A 20,966-nucleotide genomic window follows, 5' to 3' on the forward strand; every position below is an offset into this window, starting at 1 on the left:
GTAGCATTTGCTGATTATTCTGCGCAGAGCTGGGAACATAAATACAAAAATGAAGACTAAGTGGTATGTTTTATAATCTAAGCAGTTTAATGACCACAACATGCATATTTTAGAGTATTATTTGGAATGGAAGTATTTACTTCCTGTCTCCCAAAGGGAGCTCTATCTCGAAACTTCTCCCCATGTTAGCCACATTAACTTGATTTTAAAGCTATGCCTGTAGTTAAGAGTCACTCTGTTGTTTTCCATCCTTAGCAAGAAGTTACTTAATAGCACAAGCACCCAAGTTAGGTAATAACATATCTCACCACACAAAGGATATTTGTAAAGTCTGAGAAAAACAACTCATCTCCACTGTGCTTGCACAGAAAACCAGCCTTCGCTCTCTGGTCCGTGCTACTTTATTTGTGCCTGCAAGCCCAGATGGTCAGTATTTAGCTTGCTTACATCTTTATAAGAACTATTCTCATCACTTCTCTAGCAAGTCAGATGCCAAGGTCTCAAGGAACAGAAAGTTTTGTTCTATTATATTCAGATCAGAGAGCAGCTATTTCTACTTATGGTGGATTAGTCTCAGCTGAAATCCTGAATTTTGGATATTTTCTTTTTAGTCCTGCTCAAGGCTTCTTGCATTTTCAGGATGTTCAAGAACTGCTTGTTTCTTTATTGACTGCTAATATCTTAAAGACTGAATTAGGTTGCAACAAGGAGTAACCTTTTGCTCTACTGAAAGAAAAAAAACAAAGGTCACGTCCACCACAAGGACTATCAGCTGTTTAGCAGCGAGTTTAAGACATTTCCCAGACAACAAATGCAATCACAGCAGAAAATCTATGCTTCTGGATGGGGACCATGACCCAGGTTAACAGCAAGAATCAAAAGAAGTCAGGAAGAGTCTTGGAAGAGGCATTCATCATAATTAACTGCCACATTAAGCACTGGCAAAAGACTGACTGGCTTGCACCTTAAATAAATAATTAGTGTGAAAAAAAAACAGTTAAGTCTGAGCCACAGATAAGTCTTTTGACATGCTGTACAATCTTGGAGGCAAACTTCCAGTTCCCTTTCCTTTCTTTTCTGTTGGGACTTTGAAAGAAAATACACAAGGGACGTTTCTCTACATTTCTTTGCCTTAGAAGAGGGTCATAATGTACAGCCAGTAATGTGACTCAGCTGTCTCAATTTCAGGGAGCTTTACGGTAAGTTTTAGTCCATTCAGTAAGCCTCCTGTATCTGACAAACATGTTTCACATTTCACAATCCTCAAAAGCTCCACTTGCACCTATTTCTTTAATTGGAAGCCATAAGTAAATCTGCCAGTTTCCCTACAAAAAAATCCAAGTATATAGGTTAATTTAAGAAAATTAACCTGTAGTGTGGACAAAAAAAAAAAAAAAGAAATAAAAGATCTGAGGTATACCTAACCTGCTACCAGTAAAAAGCAATGACGCACAACACAGGAGAACATTGAACCTGAAGTTCTACGCTTGACCCGACTGCTCTCACACTAGACCGCAGCAGAGCTGATTTACTTCTGCTGCCGTGTTGAGTTTGAAGCATGCCAGCGAGGTGAAGGCTTCTGAAGGCCTCCATCATTCTCTCTCCTTCAATTTTGCGAACGTAAGTTGGTTTTCTTTGAACTTCATTGTCTTGTTTCTAGAGTTCAGGTACTCAGGCGTAACTTTCTGAGAGCAGACCGTAAACATTCCCAGCGCTCGTACTTGCTCAATCATGCCTGCCAAGGGCTTTTATTCCCCGCTTTACCAGCTTTGAGCACAGTATGCTGTTAATAGAAAACAAGCGATTATTTCCACTGTCCCTCACACTCCTTGTTTGAAATGCACAGGGTTTAGAGACTGCCTCTCACAAAATTTGATCCAGAATTAAGTAGGAAAATACTTTCCAAGAAGCAAAGTGTAAATGCATGCTATATAAAATAGAAAGACACACTGTTTGCAAAACCATTGCTTAGACAGAGGGCAGATTCAGAACTACAGACACTAGTCAGTCTGCAGCATTCCCATTTGCCCACAGTTCACTTGCATAATTTACAAAAAATGCAACTTTTTAAAACAGTTTAACTCCCCTCAAACCCCTCTTCTTTAAAAAAAATATATTTTCCAGTTAAGACTACAGCAGTGTTACAGGGGAAAAAAAAGAGTATTCAGAGTTATTTCTGGTTCATTTAACACTCCATTAACCATTCAGAAATAGAATTATAGAATAACTCAAGCTGGAAAGGACCTCTGGGAGCTATCTGAACCAACCCTGAACTCAAAACACTTCACATGTTTGATGCCCAAATAAATACTGCGAGAAACAAATCTATTTTTTCTCTCCACCATGCACATCGGGATTAGGATACTACAAAGAGAAACTTGTAACAATTCTTTACCATGACACGTTCAATTTAAAGAGTAAAAATTCCCATCCAGTTTTAGCTTAAATATTTTTATACCTCTTCTAGTCTTAGCTACTATTTCAGACAGCCATCATCACTTGGAGCAACTGGACTTGCGGCTTTTTAAAAGGAAGAGACAAAACTCCTACATGGATGGAACGCAATGCATGAAGAGCTGAAAAAAACAATCTCTACCTTACCTTACACTTCAAGCTATGAAGCTTTTTTTTTCCACTTTGCTAAGTACAGACATATTCTCTCTCTAGCGTTCCCCCTCCAACTCATCGACACACACAAAACACCCATATGTCTTCGATGAGGAGTCTTACTAGATCTCAGACATTTTCCAGTAACTACAAAACTGTAAGTAGTACGACAAAACTCAAGTTTTATATTAATACTAAATTAAAAAGACTAATTTTGAAGTACTATTCCCTCTTCAGTTACGTATCATAAAATAATCAGTTTTAACTGTTCTTTCTCACCTGTATCAAAGTTAAATAGAAAAAAAGCTTAGCTTCCTCTCATCCAAGCACAACATTTCTCATGCGTTTTGTCAAAGTTAACACGTGTTGTAGTTACTGTACTCAACTAGATGAAGCAAGCAGGTGTTTGTGCATATACACACATACGATACCCATCTATGAGACGCTAGTGTTCCTTGTGCGATTCGGAACTGATGCCTCAGCATAACGAATCTCTGGAAAAGATTCTGTACGTAAAACATCCATTCATTAACAAAGCTATTTCTGCAGACTAAACGTCACCCTTAAGTTTATTGTTTAACTACTTACAGATAAGTCTCTGACTTAAAACCTGTGATGATCTTCAAGGTTTTTCAAAACCGTATTGCACACGAGCAAGGCACTAACAAGCACACTGCGTATTTGAATCTGAGGAACAACTGTTTTCAGAAAGAAGCCTGTTCTTCATGCAGTAACACCTTTTAAAGATATGATTTCAAGAGCTTTCAATAATACTCTTATGATCTCATTGGTTTCGTGAGACAGTGTGACATTAAGTGCAGAGCCCTTGCTTGTAGAAATTCCTAGTCCAAAACTTCCAGCAACTTTTTAGTAGTTACCCAGGAGGAACTATTCCCCACTTGCTTTCAGAAAGCAGCAATAGTCTGGTTGACAGAGAAACAGTTAACTAAGCATTGAGCTGGTTTATGACTTCCAATAAAGCACAACTGCTTTGTAAACAGCTCAGCTACACCAGCTTTTCCAAAGAACGCTCCAGGAAAACACACACACACTCAGTTCCCTAACTAGTGAACGTAACCTGTAACAAGAAGCAAAACAGTTTTGCCATTAATACAAAATGAGTAACTGAAGCAGCAGAACAGCTAAAACATCTGGGCATGGATATGTAGGCTGGGCTCAAGCACTCTTTGAAAAACATGAAGTGTCTGCAGGTTGCTAAGTTTGGTATCAAGTTAACGCCTCTGAAGCACAGGGCATCTGCTCGAGCAGAGCTCCAACTGCAGCTCTGAAGCTGTCGTATTTATTGTCTTAATGAAAAAGCAGAGCACTTCACGGATCACAGGCAGAGCGCTGTGGTTTCATAAATCCCCCTGTAAACACTATGAGCTTGGCTAACGCGGGGTTTGTCCACATGATGACATCGTCTAAAATACACTTCCAAATAACTGCTCTGGAAGAGCTTGCCATGGTTATTGTTGGAGAATACCATTATTTATTGTTATATTTTATGTTCGCATGGGGCTTTATTTCAGCACTGATTATCTACTGAGATCCCTGCAGTAGACGAAGCATTAAGCCCCACCACCCGGAGCACTGGAATATCCCTGGGAACTCACGTTGTTTATGCACAACAAGAGGTGGACTTTGATTATTACAAGGCACTACAGCACTGTAACATAGAAACAGCTGAAGCAAGCGCTCCAAGAACATCTCTATAAAATAACGGGCGGGGTGTTAAGAATGATGCTGATAGCGATGGCAAGTTAACTTTTGCCACATGATGAATGTGAAAACTTGCTAAAGTAAGTTGGGATGTAAGGGAACAAATAGGTAACAGAGTTGAGAAGCAGGTTTCCTCTATGGAAGCGCTATGAAATCCAGTCAGAAATCAGCTTACCGCTCCTTTCAGGCTCCCTGGAGGATGAACTGAAGCAAAGGTTTATAGCCGAAACACGCACTTCACTCACACTTATCCCGAATACGCCGCGCTCATAAAGGAACCTCCGCTCAGCCACATTTTCAAAGCCCTCAAGAAGAACAACTGGCAGAAGGAAAGACCTCACAGAGCAGCACCAGAAATCACAGCTCTGATACCTCGAGGAACACTGAAAGCAGCACCAAAGCCCCTCCGGGCGAACAAACCAGCTCCGAGCAGCGGTACCCCCAGCCCCACGCACACGACCACCGGCGACAAGCCGCCAGCCCCGGCCGGGAGCAGCCCCGCGGGCACACGGCCCGCACCGCCACCGCCCCGGGGGAGACCCACCCCTGAGGAGGAGGAGGAGGAGGAGGAGGAGGAGGAGGCGGCGGACGGACACCGAGAGGACCCCGGGGACCCCCCCACCCCTCACCGGGCCGCGGCGGGCTGGGAGCAGCCCTGAGGGGGAGGCCGCGGCCCGGCCCCGCGCTGCTCCTCGCTCACCTCACGGCCGCTTCCGAACCGAGCCGAGCCGAGCCGGGCAGGGCCGGGCCGGGCCGGGCAGCGCCCCCACGGCCCCCGGCGGCGGCAGCCCCGCGCCTCCCGCCCGGGCAATAACAGGAAGGCGGCGGGGCCTGACCCCGGACGGGGAAGGCGCCGCCCGCCGGAAGGGAACCGCGGCCCGCGGGGGGAGCGAGGCGGAGGGGGGCGGCCGCAGGGCGCTTGCGCTGCCGGGGGGGGGGGGGGGGGAGGGAAGGAGGGGGTGCGGTGTGGCGTCACTCGGCGTGACGTCACGCAGAGTGATGTCACGCCATGCCGCGTGACGTCATGGAGAGGCGAAGCAGGCCCGCAGGGGCGCTGAGGGGGGTAGGCCCCCGCCCGGCTGTCAGGCTGCCCCGAGCAGGCCCCCGGGAGGCAGCATCGGGAATAAAGTTTTCTCTAAAAGGTGTTTAAAATTGTAAAATTAAAAATTAAAATGTTGACGTGAGGCTGTGTGAGCTGCTGGAGTCGGGGCAGTTCCAGCTGTTAAAAAGGGGTGAGCACACTGAGCGAATACCCTTGGCTGGGAAACAGGAATGAAAGGCGGCGTCGCTTAAATCGTGTTTGGTCTTCTCGGGGTCTGAGCCCAGCGCTGGGCTGCAGTGAGGGAGGGCCGCGGGACAGATCAGCGGGGCGTCCTGAGGAGTCGCGCCCTTTGGGGCCCACACGTGTCCCTGCAGCAGGAAAGGTGGCGAATGGGAGTTCGGGGCCAGTCCCAATGCGCTGAGCGCATCGGTGACAAGCGGCATGGCCAGCTGCAGGGTCCCGGAGGGCTGGATGATGGCTGCCGGGAGCCTTGGCCGCAGGTCTGACTTCTCAGCTCTTCCCTGTTGTCTCCTCTTGGGCTCAAATGGGAGAAAACCAACAAAAGCTGAATGTACCCCAAAATGACGGCTGGTCTGACACGTGCAGCCTGCGCCGCTCCTTGGTGGCTCGAAGGGAAACGTAACGCACTTCGGCAACCCCTGGCACCAGTCACCTCTGTGTTTATATGCACAAACACAGGCACAACAGTGATTTTGGCTGCTGACGGAAGGCGCGGTGACCAAAGGAGATGAGATAACGTTGTGGGGGCCTCCAGCTCAGCATCTGCCCGAGCTGCTACACCTCAGGGGCAACTTTCAACACCTTTGTCCGCGTTTGATCCACCAGCGCCAAAAACCTTTGCAAGACCTCGCGGTTCTACCGGGCAGCTTCAAACCGAGCTGGGGCAAAACAAAAAAAAAGGGGGGGGAAAAAAAAAAAAAAAAAAAGCACGAGGGGTTCGGGCTGCTGGCTGCACGGGCAGCTCCTGCCCATTCCAGCCCCGGGAGGAGGACAACGAAGGGCTGCGGGAACTGAGGCCTTGCACGGGGAAGGGTGGCAGCCGAGCCGAGCCGTGCCGTGCCGAGCCGTGCCAAGCGGTGCCGCTGCCGCAGCCCATGCGCAGTCCCCGCCCCGGCTTCGCTGCGGTCACTTCCTGCAGCTGGGCCCGGCCGTGCCCGGCGCCCCGGCCTCCGGCGGCCTCGGCGGGCGGCAGCGGGTGCGCGGCGGAGCGGCGCTGGCGGCCAGGGGCGCCGGGCCCCGGCTGCGGTAGGTGCCGGGGGAACGGGGGCGGGCGGGACGCGCCGGGCCCCGGCCTCGCACAGGGGGTGTGCGGGGGGGTTCAGCGCAGGGTTTGGTGCGGTTCGGGTGCTTCTGGGGTTCGGTGCCCGTCCCTGCGTTCCTTTTGTGCTCGTTTTTTGGGGTGTTTGGTAGCTGCGTGTCCGTGCTGTGCATTAGTGCTCACCTCGCGGTTGTGTCGGGGTGGTGGATACCGGGCATTATTTTTTTTTTTTTTTTGATTAGGATTTGCCACTGAGACCGCAAGGCACGCAACTTTGCAGAGGTGCCTGCTAAGATGCCAGCATTGGCACCATGGCCTCAGAGACCCCTCTGTCCCTGGGAACTTGGTACTCATTGTCATCAGCAGAGGGTCAGCAGGCCCTGTGCATTAACATACAGCTATGTATGGTGTGCATTTGCTTTAATGCACTGTATTCAGCCCCTGCAGCACTATAAGCCTCCCCCGGGCTGTGCTCATGGCACCAAGCCCGCTGGAGTTCAAGGAGAGTTCTTAGACACATGCTCTGGTATTTGGGTGGCCTTGCGTGCAGCCAGGAGTTGGAGGCGATGACCCTTGCGGGTCCCTTCCAACTCGGGATATTCCACAAATCTATAAAGTGACCGTGTCTTTCAGGGTAAATTCTGCAGGTGGCCAAAGGTAAACTTTCTGGCAAAGAGATTAAGTGATGGCAGTGTTATAAGATGGCGTTTCCTGTCTTGGAAAAAAAAAAAAAAACAAACTAACAATTTTTCTTAATTTCTAACTATTTTTCTAAAACTAATTCCAGTGAGAACACTGCTCTGCATGTGGATGTCTCGTTGTGAGTTACATCTATGGCTAAGGAAGGTCATATAGTGTGTGTGCCTGCTCTGTCACATGGTGCCCAGATTTTAAGACCCAGACCAAATCAGTTCCTTCCCCAGACCCGTGTTGATGACAGCTGGGGACATGCTCCCTGTTAGCTGTGCCACCAGCAGCACCTAGGTGCTACCACCCTGTGGCACTCAGGGCAAGGAGGCCGAGTCTCCTCCTTCAGTGTTGTCCTTGGGCTGCCCCAACCTGAAGGAGCAGGAGAGGAGCGTACCTGTCCCTTGCACCCACCTGAGGACAGCTGGCACAGGGTGGAATTATGTCCTAGTCCATGCAACGTGTAGGAGGAGGCATGGCTGTGATGTAAGAGATGCTGTGGTGAGGCAGAATGCCTCCTGAGCTCAGCCTGGAGAGCTGCAGGTCCTTACCTTGCTTGGGGCTGCAGTGCTATGTGCACAGGTCTTTCACGAGGGAGGCTCATTGATCGTTTGCTCTTTTGTAAGGGTAAAAATTTTGCAGCTTCTCATGTGAATGGAAAGGAGGAGTCAAAGTGTTCCTGTTAACTTCTGCACAGGTATCTGTAGTGACCAGCAGTGATGTATTAAAGGGACATGTATATAAGTAGAATTTGATTTTTTTTGTTTTGTTTTTGTTTTTTCCTTTTAAATAATATCCAGACAAAAGAAGTGAACATAATCTGAGCAGTTTCAATGATGGAAGATCGCCATGAGAAGAACATCAGAGTTACATACGCAAAGTCAAGAAGTTCTAATTCTAAAATTGCCCATGCAGCCTTAATTTTATCTTCAGACTACTGTTTACTTTGAGAAACAATAAATGGCCTTATAAATAAAGATTTTTCTAAGCATATTACATTATATCTTTTCCCCTGTGGATGCATATTCTATAGCAGTGTCCTATTTTGTGCCTGACAAATCTCATCCGTGCCAGGTACGTATGGAAGATGCAGCAGGCACTCATGCATAATTAAGTGGATGGATTCTGATTGCCATTTACTGTAGATAACTTTATATTCTTCTCTGAAGTATTTAGCTATAATTTACTCCCTTTTTAAGGAAGAGGCCCACTGTGGTATTGAAGCAGAACTCTGATGGTATTGCTTGGCTGCTTGCATAGCTGATGTAAGATGCCTTGATAGACCTATGGTATGATCCATTTAACCATCTACAGTATGAACTAATTCCATCCATATCCCCACTGAAATTCATAGACAGAGTACTAGTTGAGGAAACTAAAGATAGCAACATCTTTTTCCATAATTCTGTTTATCCAGGAAAACGTATGCTGAAAGCTGGAGAGAAGTTAGGTGACAGTACAGAATTTACACTGCTGATGAGTGGTTTACACCATGCTGTTCCTCTATTTCCTCTTCTTCATGATGGATTTCGTTTTATCATGTTTCAATTAGTTTTCATAAACTTGTATTTGATTTTGTTTTTATGGCCACCTTTTGGTTCACGTTAGATTCATGCTCTCCTGGAATTTCAGTGTTTTGACAGTGGAGGGCTATTTAAAAACACAGAAACTTCTAGTGGCTATATTGCTAACTTAAAAGCTTGTTCCCAAGATAATGTGTGCTCTTTTCTTCTTTGTTTCTCCTTCTTCTTACCTTTAGTTGCTAATAATGGAACTGCAATTGCTAGTAATGGAACTTTCTCCAATCTTGTATTATTTAAAATCTGTTTTTAGAGGTAAAGATTTCAGAAATGCTTTTGTCACTTGAGTGCTTTAGTCCTACTGATTATTTTTTTTTCCCTAATAGTATATAGACCTGTCTGGAGCCAGAATTTCAAAGGTAATAGAGTATCTAAAAATGCAGTCATCAACTAGGATTTTCCAGAGCTTGAATGTAGCAAGGTATTTATCTCCTGCTAATTATAGCAGATTGAAAATCACAGAAGTTATCCTAGATCAATGCTATCTGCTTCTCCAGGTTCCTAAATGCCCTTGAAGTCAAATTCTATTCTTAAAAGTGACTCAGGATCAAAGTTCCTAGGTGGCATTTCATCTATCTTTCCCGTAATTTTACAAAAGTCTCTTAATTTTACAATGTAGATTTGGTTCACTATTTGCTTAAACAAACAAAGCCCACAGTGTAAACATGGTTGCTACCAATGCAGTCTTAGCTGGAAGTGATCTGCAGAGGCCCAAGATAATGCTTCTCTCTACCCCAGTGTAACAGTGAACAGGATTTGTTATGATAAGAAGCTAATAAGACATTAGCAGAAGTAGCTCTGCCTTGATGTATAGTATCACTGCTCTGCATTATTCTGGGAATGTTCATCCCGGGGTTTAGATGTGATTTATAAACTTTAATTAAATAAGCCTCTGAGAACCCCTTGTTGGAAATGTAGGGCTAGTTCTAAGAACTTGAATTAACAGAGAAATAATTGAATAAAGGTTAATATGGGATAAGCTCTCCATTCTTGCAGAAGAAGATACAGCTTTAAATGTTGCATAGGTTGTAGTTAGTAAAGGAAATGCAGAGAAATAGCTCAAGGTCATTCAGCAAGACCACGGAAGAGCTGGGAAGAGAACCATTGGGGGATGACTGGGTACAGCAAGGTGTTCTTGAGTCATTTAGCAGTCCTCTGCTTTTGGTTGACTTACAAGAGAAAAGTTAACTTTAGAATATTTTTCCTCAGAAAGGTCTTTATGAGTATTTGGGGGATGTATTCTGTGTGTAGGTGTATTCTATATCTGTCTATATAAAATAAATCTGCTTTGAAATATTTGTGTTCTTTTTCTTTTTAAGTCATCAAGTAGTGGTAATAAATTGCAGTATTTGTTTAGGCCTTAGAGCATAAGCTTCTCCTTAGGCTGTCAGAAAAGGATGTGGCTGATGGTTGTATCCCTCTGGTAGCAGTTGTATCCCCTCTGTTACCTCAGCTCTGTGCGCTGTGCATGGTGGAGGTCACATCTAGCAGTCACGGAGCAGTGGGGTGGGCGTGATGGGGCAGCGTTTGGCTCTGGGTCAGGTGCTGTTAGGAAACTTCACACCTCCAGGAGGGTGCCACGGAGTACTAACAGCTGTATTTCAAGCTTCGGTCCCCTTCTTGTATTCGTATTTTTTAATTTCGCCCCGGTTATCTGGGATGCTGCTGTTCCTGTGAGTGCTACAAGTTGCCTTTATGCCTGCTTGGCATTGTGAAAAGGCATAAAGGAGAGGCAGAGAAGTTACAGAAGGTGTCCCCTGGGTTGTTGGTGTTCCTGTTAGTGCGGTATGTTTCAGTGGTTGTGTTTCTCTGGTCTAGATCTGAAGAGGACTCCTCATCCTTCAGACATAGCATGCCCACAGTCTTCCTGGCCAATGATTCTTTTACAGCAAGCAGGACTTCTTCCTCATCCTGAGAAGCCTCCATCTCTTCCTATGTCAGTGGCTACAAGGCCCAGAGCCACCTCACCGCTGTCCCCACCCAAACCTCTTGGACTGGGGCCTTCCCTTCACCACGCACAAGACGAAGAGCTTGCAAAGGTGGTGGAGCAGGACCCTATGCTGGAGGAACTATGTAAGCCTCTGTGCTGTAAGCTTTGCAATGTCACCCTGAATTCAGCACAACAAGCCCAGGCTCATTACCAGGTAAGCAGAGCAGCGGGGTCACAGCTTGCGTGTAGCTGTACCTGTGCAAGCACGTGTGCTGCTGGTAGCGCTGCTGTGGTGGCACAGAGCTCAGTGTGGGGACTAACGCAGCTGCTTCAGTGGGTTTTGAGTGCTATACTGAGGTGGCTGCACACTAGCAGCTTCGTTTGAGTTAGCTCGTCTGAAGGTGGCCTGGCTGGAAAGGCAGACACATGTCCTCTTCCTTTGTTTTATGTGACCTGGTTTCCACCTCTACACCCTTTCAATAAAATTGAACTTCTGTTTCCACAAGCATGATTTTGTAAGGCCTGGATAGATGTTTTCTGCTGGCTCTAGCTGTGCCTTTAGGAAAGGAGGCTGCTGCCGTGTGCTCGTCGCTGCCTCCTTCCCGAGGCTGTGTGCACCACTGGTCTGCTGGAAGGGCTGTTCATGTGAACTCTCATCTGCTTCGGACAGCACCAGCTGGGTTGGCTCAGACCAGATAAAATTTTCTTAAGCTGGTCTGGTTGGTTTGTCTGAAATAGGTTAGGGACTGTTTGCATATGTTTCTTTGCTGACATTGAATATATTGTGGTCTTACATCACTCCATTCTACTAGTAGCCTGTCTGCCCAGTGTATTTGTGTGAGATGTGGAGACAGTAACTTTCTTCACCAGCAAATACAAGAGAGTGGTTGTCCATATGCTCAGGACAGCAGGCCCAGATCTCAGGTTTGCTGTTGGCCATGAAAAAGTGCCCAACATTGAAGGGGTAGGTTGCATTAGTGTTACAATTTAACATCTGATTTTTGCAGTATTTCTGTCATGAGGGGACAAAAAATATATTTAAAAAGGTGTAACTTGTGTTTATACATGTGCCTTACTATATATCCAAAATACATATGCATACTCTCATATACCTCTCTCAAGTTTTCAAAACACCAAAAAGAACTACAACATATATTTTCCAAGAGAAAATGAAATATGAAGCAGAGGGTTTTTTTTTTTTTTTAGAAATTCAGTCCCATATTTGAAATCATGCTTGAAATCTCATGAAAAGAAATACGTGTGTATGTGTTCAGGCTTATCAAAAAACTATGTAAAGCAGTTAATGTTTTATGTTTAAAATACAAAATACTGATTTTAGGTGAAATGGAAACAGATTGAAGAATTAATTGTAACCTTACAGGTTTCAGAAGATTGGTTGAAAATTAGGCCTAAAATGCTACCTGATGAACATTTTGGAGAAAAGGGAAGGATGTCAGCATCTCTTAAAATCAGAGGTGCTGTGTTCCAAGTGACAGCTCCTTTACCTGAGGTGCCATCTTCATGGCCACTTTTTCCTTTCTGGCTCTGGCTCTGCTTGCTTTCAGTGTAAGGTTCTATTACTGGGACAGTGATTAATTTTAGTTCTCTTTCCAGGGTAAAAACCATAGTAAGAAACTCCGAAATTACTATGCTGCCAATAGCTGTCCGGCACCTGCCAGGATGAGTAATGCGGTTGAGCCTGCCCCGCCTCAGGTTGTCTCCCTTCCAGCTCAGGTAAGGCATGGCAAGGTGACTGAGATCATGCTGCTTGCTTCTGACCTAACCCCCAAGAAGGATAACTAGATCTCGCACCTGGAGGATTGCTGCAGGAATTTGGAAAGACTTTTCCTCATGATGGCACAGGAAGGTGGACGTGGCTTGTTGTGAGCTGTTTGCCTTCCTCTGAAGAAGCAGATATTGTCTATGGAAGTTTGACGTGCTGCTGATTAAAGTTGTTTAAAAGCAGGTATAAAACAGCATTTTCAGAGCAGCACGTGGACACGAGGGTGTGGCGTCCACCCTGCACAATCATCCCTCCATTGCGTGAGTGAAGCAAACATGGAAAAAGTGCCTAGGTGCTCCTGCACCCATTGCCCAGGGCTGTTGTCTAATTCCTCTTTTGTTGCTCCTTTTGCAGTGGTTATTCCTGTGTGCAGGGTGAGTGGATGGATGGGTCTCTCTGTGATCCAGATTCATTCGATCTCAGGCATGTTAGAAGCAAAAGAGATGGTTTTTACTTTTGCTTGTTGAGTTCATTCCTTCTGATTTCTGTGGGGTGTAGCAGCTGACCTGTCTCTTGCACGTGATTGTGCAGGGAACCGCAGCTGGGCTGCAGGGATCAAAGCTGTGCCTGCCACCTCCGAAAACATTTGTCTCTGTGGTCTGTACAAAAGAGGAAAGCATTTGCAGTAAGTGGCAGGTTGCTAGATGTGCTGTTGGGGCCGCCAGAGGGAGACTCAGTCCCGTGTAAAATGACTTTGCGGCTCAGGGAACTGAATCAAGGTCTCGAGAGGGCTTTGGGTCCTGTCCTAGGTAGTGGGATGCGGGTGAGGCAGCTGCTAGGTTGTCTGATGCTTCTTGCACTGGAGAGAATGTTTCACAGCAATAAAAAGGCCACTGCAGGGCTGTATGAGGATTCATGTTGTAACTTATGAGTCAGAACTGTGTGTGTGTGTGTCTGTAAGCTTGCAGTTTCAAAAGCGACTGGACTTGGCAAGTGCTGCAGTGACAGGGCTGTGTGAATCACTGCTGCGCTGTTTGCAGAGCGCTTTTGTCTGGATGACACACAAACACTGAGGAGACCTGCTTGCTGCCCCAGTCAGCGTGCCTGGCTGACTGGAAAGGCAGTGCACCAGTCAAACAGCCAGGTCCTTCCTCGGAAATCATGGTCCAGGTGTCCTCATACCTGAAGGGTAAAATTCAGAGGTCTGGCAACTCAGCTATTGCCTGTGTCTCTTAGGGAACTGTGCAGAGATGGGGTATAATGGAAACAGCAGAGAGGAGCACCGTTACATTTCAGTGAGCGCGAGCCTTCCTTGGTATGAAAGTCACTATTAATTGCATGTACCTCAGGGAATTTTCAGGTTCTCTGGAAGGATGAGGCAGAGAAAACTAAGTTCTCGTAAGAACAGTTGAGGGAACACCAAGAATGTCCTAAACCATATGGTCTAATTCCAGCGCTCAAACACGCTACTGGTCTCAGTCCCTGGGATTCAAGGCTTTCAGAGATTTAACCTTCTTGTGTTTCACATGCTCTCTCTCCCTTTGCTGCTAGATGGGATCCAGTAAACCAGGTGGCCGAGTGATCTTGGCCACAGAGAATGATTACTGCAAGCTTTGTGATGCCTCGTTTAGTTCTCCGGCTGTGGCGCAGGCTCACTACCAAGGGAAAAATCATGCCAAACGGCTGCGTCTTGCAGAAGCACAGAATAATTCATTCTCGTAGGTATTGTTCAACTTCACGCTCAGGCTGAAAGCATGTGGCAGTGTCTCTGGCAGTCGTTTTCCCCAGAAAACTCTGAATTGCAGCTGTTCATATTTGTTTAATTTCCAGGGATGCATCGGAACTGGGCAAACGGAGGACAAGGAAAGAAGGGAATGAATATAAGATGATGCAGAACAGAAGAAATATGTATACAGTTCAAAACAACACAGGTAATCAGGAGCTTGCATCTGTTTTAGTCTATAGTTGGAATTATAATGCTAATACTAAGCAGACTTATTTTTCTTCGGTTTCTGAGCTCTTTTCTAGCAGAGACAGGTTGTGAAAGGAGCTGGTTCTAGCTCTGATCCTTCAGGTCTGCATCTATCTTCCCAGCTGCTAAAGTTACTTTGTTTTGTCAGCCCGCCTGTTAGTTTGGTTTCTCAGTTTGTAACTTAATTTACCATCTGCCCATCTGTAAGGCTGCTGTGAGTGGAGGCAATTTTCCTGCTTTATTTTCTTGGCCAGTGGCCAGATGCTTTGTCTCCTTCTGTAGCACATCAACCTATAGGTGCACTCCTCTGTCCCGAACAAGAGAGCACGTTAGCCTCCCTCCAAGAGCCCATCCTCAGGTCTTAGATACTGACTTTGCCTCTTTACTGTAATTTAAAGCGTGTTTTATAGTGTCCAGCCCAGCATCTGTTTCTCTTTTTCATTTTAAGTTATGTTATGAGCACGTTAGCTGAAACCCTGCTTCCTGGTGAAGCGTGGTTTTATCTTGTCATTCTAACCACCGTAATTTGCAAAAAAGGTATGTCTCTTAAAATTCTATTAAAACTCATTTTGTGATAATTTTTAAAGTGAGATAGGCAGCTTACTCTAATCAAAAGACTGCTCTGTTCTGGAGCTGAATGGTTTAAAAAAAAGAATTGGCTCATTACTTAAATGGTTGGACTCTTAATATTCTAAGACCCTATTGATTCTTCATAAAACTGGGGCACTAGGTCCACTCTCCCGCTTTAGGAAATACCCACGAGTACTGCTGCCCTGTGTGCTATGCTCCCTGTAAATCTGGATCTCAGTGGAGAAGTCATGAAAAAAATAAATTCACCCTAATCGGTTAAAGAAGCTGATCTTTGGCTGCTCTTTAAATATTTGTTGGACTTGGACATTGTCAGTGAGGGGTGTCAAGTTTTTCTTTTTATAGATAAATAAGCGTTTCTGTTGTTTCCTCAGGTCCCTACTTCAATCCCCGCTCGCGGCAGAGGATTCCTCGGGATTTGGCCATGTGTGTCACCCCCAGCGGCCAGTTCTACTGCTCCATGTGCAACGCCGGGGCCAGCGAGGAGATGGAGTTCAGGCAGCACTTAGAAAGCAAACAGCATAAAAGCAAGGTGTCCGAACAGCGGTACAGAAATGAAATGGAGAACCTAGGCTATGTACAATGACGCGCCGCCCTCGGTAGTAGTTCGCAAATAGAGCAGCTTGTCTCTCGCCTGCTGTTTGCCACATGCCCTGCTTTGTGCTCCATTTGATAGGAGCATGCTCTCGAGCTATACATGTAACACCTGCAAACTTAATGGTATGGTTAGATTTTTTTTCTATCATAGTTGGCAGGATGACGCTGTGCAGGACATGAAGTGTTTTTGATGTTTGTTTGCTAGTTATCTAAGGCTCTTTGTTGTGTTGAGTGGCTGGGGTGACTTTGGTCTCTCCCCGGCCTTCTGCATGAATATGCAAAGACCAAGAAGTGCTGGGAACTTCTGGGGTTCCACCACACAGGTGAACCATGTGCAAAGCCCGCTCCCCTCTTTGTGTGCCGCAGAGCTGTGCTTCTGAATGTCTCCCTACAGCAGAGTGAATCTCTGGGCAGCTTGTAAAAGAGGGGTAGGAATGGGGCCTGTGAATGTCCGAGCTAGGGGTGTATTTGTCCACAAATTGCTGCTTGTGGCCCTCATTACAGCCTGCAGTAAGTTCTTTCCACATGCCTGTAAAAAGGCTACGCACACCTCTCCACCTTGGAGGGTCTTGCCTCTTACCCATTTCTCTGTGATGCAGATTTCATTCTGAAGATCTGACAGTAGATGCCAGCTGAGAAGCCACATCCAGAAATGCTCTTCTACCAAACAGTTATCAATGAAAATGGATTTTTGGAATTGTTGGCTGGGTACCTTAACGCACCACGGGTGTAGCTCATCTCCCTGAAGAGAGCCTGTGGGGGTTTCAGTGGCTTAATGCAGTGAATCGAAAAGCAACCCAGCTCAGGTGAGATGTGCTGTGCTCTGATTCCACGTTAGCCAGGGTAGGGTTAAGGATAGGTTGCAAGGAGCTGTCGGTTATAATTTCTTTGCGTAGCGATGTAGAAGAGAGCGAGTATTAGTGTTTGGTGCACAGCCCTATTCCTTGGGAGAGCACGGCTGCCTGGACCCCAGGAAGCAGATGTCAGTGTGTCCCACTTCCACGCCATTCCTCGACAGAGCCCACTCCGTATTAAAGAAGAGAGGTAAAATGTTCATTTGAACTAGGGCTACCAATACTGGATAAAGATTTTCCCCTCTTTGTTTTCCCATCCCAACCCGGGTTTTGATTCCATTCCTAGATGTGAACTTCACTGTTATAGGGACCATAAAAATCCAAAGTTAGGGAGGATGTAAATGTCAGGAGTAATGATTGAGTAAGAGCTTTTTGGCCATGCAGAAGTCCTCATGAAACTTGTTAATCAACTTTTTAAATGTCATCAAAGGGTGTGTGTCTGTTTTGGTGATCCTCAGTGGAAGTGGAAAGGGGATAAAGAACAGAAGTAGGGCTGACGTTTTTCTACTCATTTAGGTAGATGTGAAGCTGTGACTGGAATCCAGTTCACAGTTTTTCTATAGTATTGGCTCCAGTGGCAAGTGCAGCATGTAGCTAACCTCTCCTGAACCTGATTCCCACTGTGCTGCTATAGCTGTACGCCAGTATAGCTTCATTGACTTCAGTGGCAGGTGCAGAGAGGGAGTAGAGGAAGCATCATGCCTTGACTCTCGCTCCTCTTTAGGCGGACTGAATTAGATGCAGCTCCATTGGTTTCAGTAGCATTTTACCAGGGATAGATTGTACCTAGTGCATGATGTTGAAGGTAACCCTGCCCCTTCTCCCCCTTCTCCCCACCCTTACCTGTTTTTACCATTCTGATCCTGCTTCTTGCATTCCAGAAGGATTTTCTGCTTGCCTTAAAAAATGAAAAATGACTCAACAAACAAAAAATCCAGATAGTTTTTAGTAATTTTTCTAGTCCACTTCAAAAATGCTTGTCTCACTTGGCTGCTCAAAAGAGAAGGCTGCTCCCCAGGAACCGTGTATTGTTCTCTCTACCTACCTGAGCGTGAGCTATGCATGCAGCCTTAACACAGCCTTCTTAAATCCAGGCAGAGTGAGCTCTTGCAAAAAGAAAAAGAAAAAAAAAAAAAAAAAAAAAAGGCAACCCCCTGCATCGTTGCAGGCTGTTTCTTGCCTTGTGAATACGGGCAGGGCAATGCTCATCCTTTTGAATAGGATTCCCTCCCCTCCTTTGTGCAAAGCCCAGTTTTGTGGGCTTTGTGCACTTGAGCACATTAGAAGGTAGGAAGGAGAACAGGTGTCCAGGTTGAAAAGCACTCATTGGGCAGTTTTCACAGCCTCTAAGTCTGTTTCTCCTGTGCTGTTCTGCCCTGGCTCACCTTCTTTGCAACCTTGAAGAACATTCCCCTTGCAAAAGTCTCCCGTCAGCCTTTACCCCTCATCTTTGCAGTGAAAGGGTTGGTTTTCTCTTTGTGTTCTGACTTTTGTTTTCCTAGCTGGACACCACTGTGTAGGGACAGAAGGAGCTGGGTGAGCCTTACCACAGGTGTGTTTGACCAGCGTGGTCCCTGCATCGTGCTTAAACGTCCCTCTTGCTGTCAATTAAAGCGTGGTATTTTCCCACATTCGGGAGGCTACGCTTGGGATGCTGTTGGCTGTGCTTGTGGGCTGCTCCCCTGCAAGCGAGTCTGGTTTGGAGGAATGGCTTGAGTCTCCCCAGAACAGAGGCACCTAGCTGGTTTGGTTTTTCACAGGAAAACAAGCAGTGAGTGTCATCATCCTGAGAATTTCAAAGCGGTGTGTTACGTAGCAGGCATAAAGCGGGTAGTGGGATTCCAGCAGCAGGAGGAAGATGAGTTTGCTAAGCGGGAGGAAAGCAGCTGAGGATTAATTGCTTTGCCCCAGCCCCCTGTTGTGGCCCTTCTCTGTGAGTGACCAAAGCTTGACTCTCCCTTTCCAGCATTGCTTAATGGTTTGTGTTCTTCCCACTCTCTCTCCAGCACAGAAAATTGTTGACTACAAAGAGAAAGCACCTCGCCCCACTAATATCTGTAGGGTCGAGCCAATCCAAACTCATACTTTTCAGCAGGAGAAGCAGGGTGGATCCTGATTTTATTTTTCTATGAAAGCTGATCTCCAAATCAGCATTCAGAGCGCATATTGAAAACATGTCCTGGCAAAATCCTATTAGTCATAGGTGGGACGGGGAGAATAGCATACAGCTGTAGTACCGGGGAGAATAGCAGTCAGCTGTAGTACCATTTTCCAGACACAGTCAGTATTTTTCTCAAGTTAGTCGAAGTACCAAACTCAAGAAATAGGACTTCTGTGAAACTGTCACGTTGGCCAGTAGGTTAATGACCTTTGCTGCTAGAAACAAAATATAAATCAATGTGTTCATATTTATTTTACTGCGCTGACCACTAATTGACTTATTGATATTTAAGGCATTATTATGTAGGTTGTTTTTGTTTAAATAGAAAACTCTACATCGCACTTTGCTTTTGGATCAGAAATGATATTTATTGTATTTGTGAAAATGTTTTCCTGCCCACGTTATGTACTTTTTTCTTTCCCTTGATGCAAAAACCTTGCCCACTAAAAAAAAAAACAAAAAAAACCCACACAAACAAAGAACCAACACAACCTACAGATTTTCTTTGTTTCTTTTCATGCCAAACAAATTTGGAATTTCCATGCAGCTCTTTCTTAAATGTCCATTTGAAGTTTGTGTTTTTTGTTGTTTTTTTTTTTTCTTCCCTCCAGTGGTTCCTTTGGTAACTTGGGATGATATTTTTAGAGACACGTGAAGTTTGTACTACATTTAAGCATTTCTTTTAAGGCAAGGAAGTAAACTGTGGAATCCATGTATTTGTGAGAAGTATGAAGATGATACTATTTTGTTTGTATTAAGCATTAGCTGCATTAGCTGTCATTTCGCATTCTGCACTAATGGGAAAAGGTGTTAGAATCTTGCCTAACGTTGCTCTAATTTTGACTTTTTGCTTTTTTTTGGTATACATCAAAAAGAACCCTGAAAACTTCTGTGGAGTTGCTTACAATGGTCAGCAGTGTAAAAAAATGCATTTTTTTCTATAAGGCTTCTTGTCTTTTTTTCCTTTTCTAGGTGCTCATTATAGGGCATTAGAAGGGAAAGCTATCGCCATGGCACGGGTTCATATTTTGGCTTACTAATGCATGAAGTCCTTCTGCTACATTACTAAAGTAATGCTCTTGCTGTAACCAATGGAAATCTTGCCCAAGTCTGGAGTAAATGAAATACCCTAGCTAAATACACTATGTTGGCTAGGGGCAGGGAAAATACATAGCTGAAATCTGTGTCTTTTACTTCTGTGTTTGGGTTACAAAACTCTTAAGGTTATGCTTTTTTTGAGGAATGCGTATCTTGTTCTGTAAGGATTTGGTCCTGCTCCATCTAAAATAGTTTGAAGTACGTTGACTTCAGCCAACTAGGAGCAAGCCATGAAACCCTTCAGGAATTTCATACTGCTGATGTTTTCTCATGTGCTTTTTTTTTTTTATTATTTTTATTTTTATTTTACAACCATGCATACAAGGATGCTCTGGATGACAAGGACATCTGTTGCCAATTACGGAAAACCAAATGTCAGGGTTTCTAAAGGACTGACAGACAAGGAAAAAGAATGCACCTGGTTTCTTTGAAGTTAGTGGCTATGCTCCTGTTTTGAGCTGGGCCAGTTTCTTCACTATTTGTGTGAAGTTGGGAGTGAAGATAAAATCCACTTGCAAATAAATGTGATCAAACAGTAGTCTGGGGAATCTCTCCTTTAAAAAAGTATCACGATTAAAATCTTTATCTTTTTATCTAACGTATCTGCAGATACAGGCAGGACTGTGGATTTTTATTTTTATTTTAAATAAAATCGGGTTTCAGTCTGTATTTTGCAGGGGAGGAATGACTTGATTTAATATCCTTCTGCATCTGTTCAGCAACATCATTTGCAAGTGCTTTGAACGTGTTTCATCTAGAGCTGCCTTGTCAGGTTGGTTTTGTACATTTGTCCTTCTTTTGTTTATGTTGTACTGATCCCCCTGCGGGAATAGTTGATGAAACTGATTTTTTTTTCTTCAATATATAATAAATCATCTTGCTCTTATCATTGTACAGCCTTAGTGTTTGGTTTTGCTGCTGCTTGTGATATGGCTGGACTATGCATGACTGAATTGATTTCAGCCTAGCATTGAGATGGAACTACGTGAGTAATATGTTTTAATACACTGATAAAGCCTTGTGCAGGAGCTGTTACTCTGCAGGGGGGTTGGGGTACTTTCAACTGCTACTGAAAGCCAGCTGTGGGCTGAGGTCTCTCTCTGAGCTGTGCTGGTTTCAGGAGGGT

The 20,966-nt window shown here is 45.1% G+C and overlaps 2 protein-coding genes across 2 annotated transcripts in view; one reads left to right on the forward strand and one right to left on the reverse strand.

The window, feature by feature from the left end:
- PIK3CA (phosphatidylinositol-4,5-bisphosphate 3-kinase catalytic subunit alpha) overlaps positions 1-5,196 on the reverse strand; it is a 42,473-nt gene extending 37,277 nt beyond the window's left edge. The window contains exon 1 of the mRNA XM_035334062.1: positions 5,030-5,196. The gene's annotated coding sequence lies outside the window, so the exon portion shown is untranslated. The remainder of the gene's footprint in view (positions 1-5,029) is intronic.
- Positions 5,197-6,494: 1,298 nt separating this feature from the next.
- Positions 6,495-20,734, forward strand: ZMAT3 (zinc finger matrin-type 3). The gene is made up of 6 exons (XM_035334294.1): positions 6,495-6,637; positions 10,736-11,061; positions 12,462-12,581; positions 14,122-14,288; positions 14,401-14,501; positions 15,505-20,734. The coding sequence occupies exons 2-6, from the start codon at positions 10,792-10,794 to the stop codon at positions 15,714-15,716; spliced, it is 870 nt and encodes a 289-aa protein (XP_035190185.1). The 5' UTR covers positions 6,495-6,637; positions 10,736-10,791; the 3' UTR covers positions 15,717-20,734.
- Positions 20,735-20,966: the final 232 nt, after the last annotated feature.

Source organism: Oxyura jamaicensis, chromosome 9 (genome assembly GCF_011077185.1).
Source record: "Oxyura jamaicensis isolate SHBP4307 breed ruddy duck chromosome 9, BPBGC_Ojam_1.0, whole genome shotgun sequence".
NCBI classification, from domain to species: domain Eukaryota; kingdom Metazoa; phylum Chordata; class Aves; order Anseriformes; family Anatidae; genus Oxyura; species Oxyura jamaicensis.

Coding starts and splice junctions, on each gene's coding strand:
- ZMAT3 (XM_035334294.1), top strand. CDS start 10,792: ATGATTCTTTTACAGCAAGCAGGACTTCTTCCTCATCCTGAGAAGCCT. Junction 14,289..14,400: donor GCACAGAATAATTCATTCTC/GTAGGTATTGTT, acceptor TTTAATTTCCAG/GGATGCATCGGAACTGGGCA. Junction 14,502..15,504: donor TACAGTTCAAAACAACACAG/GTAATCAGGAGC, acceptor TTGTTTCCTCAG/GTCCCTACTTCAATCCCCGC.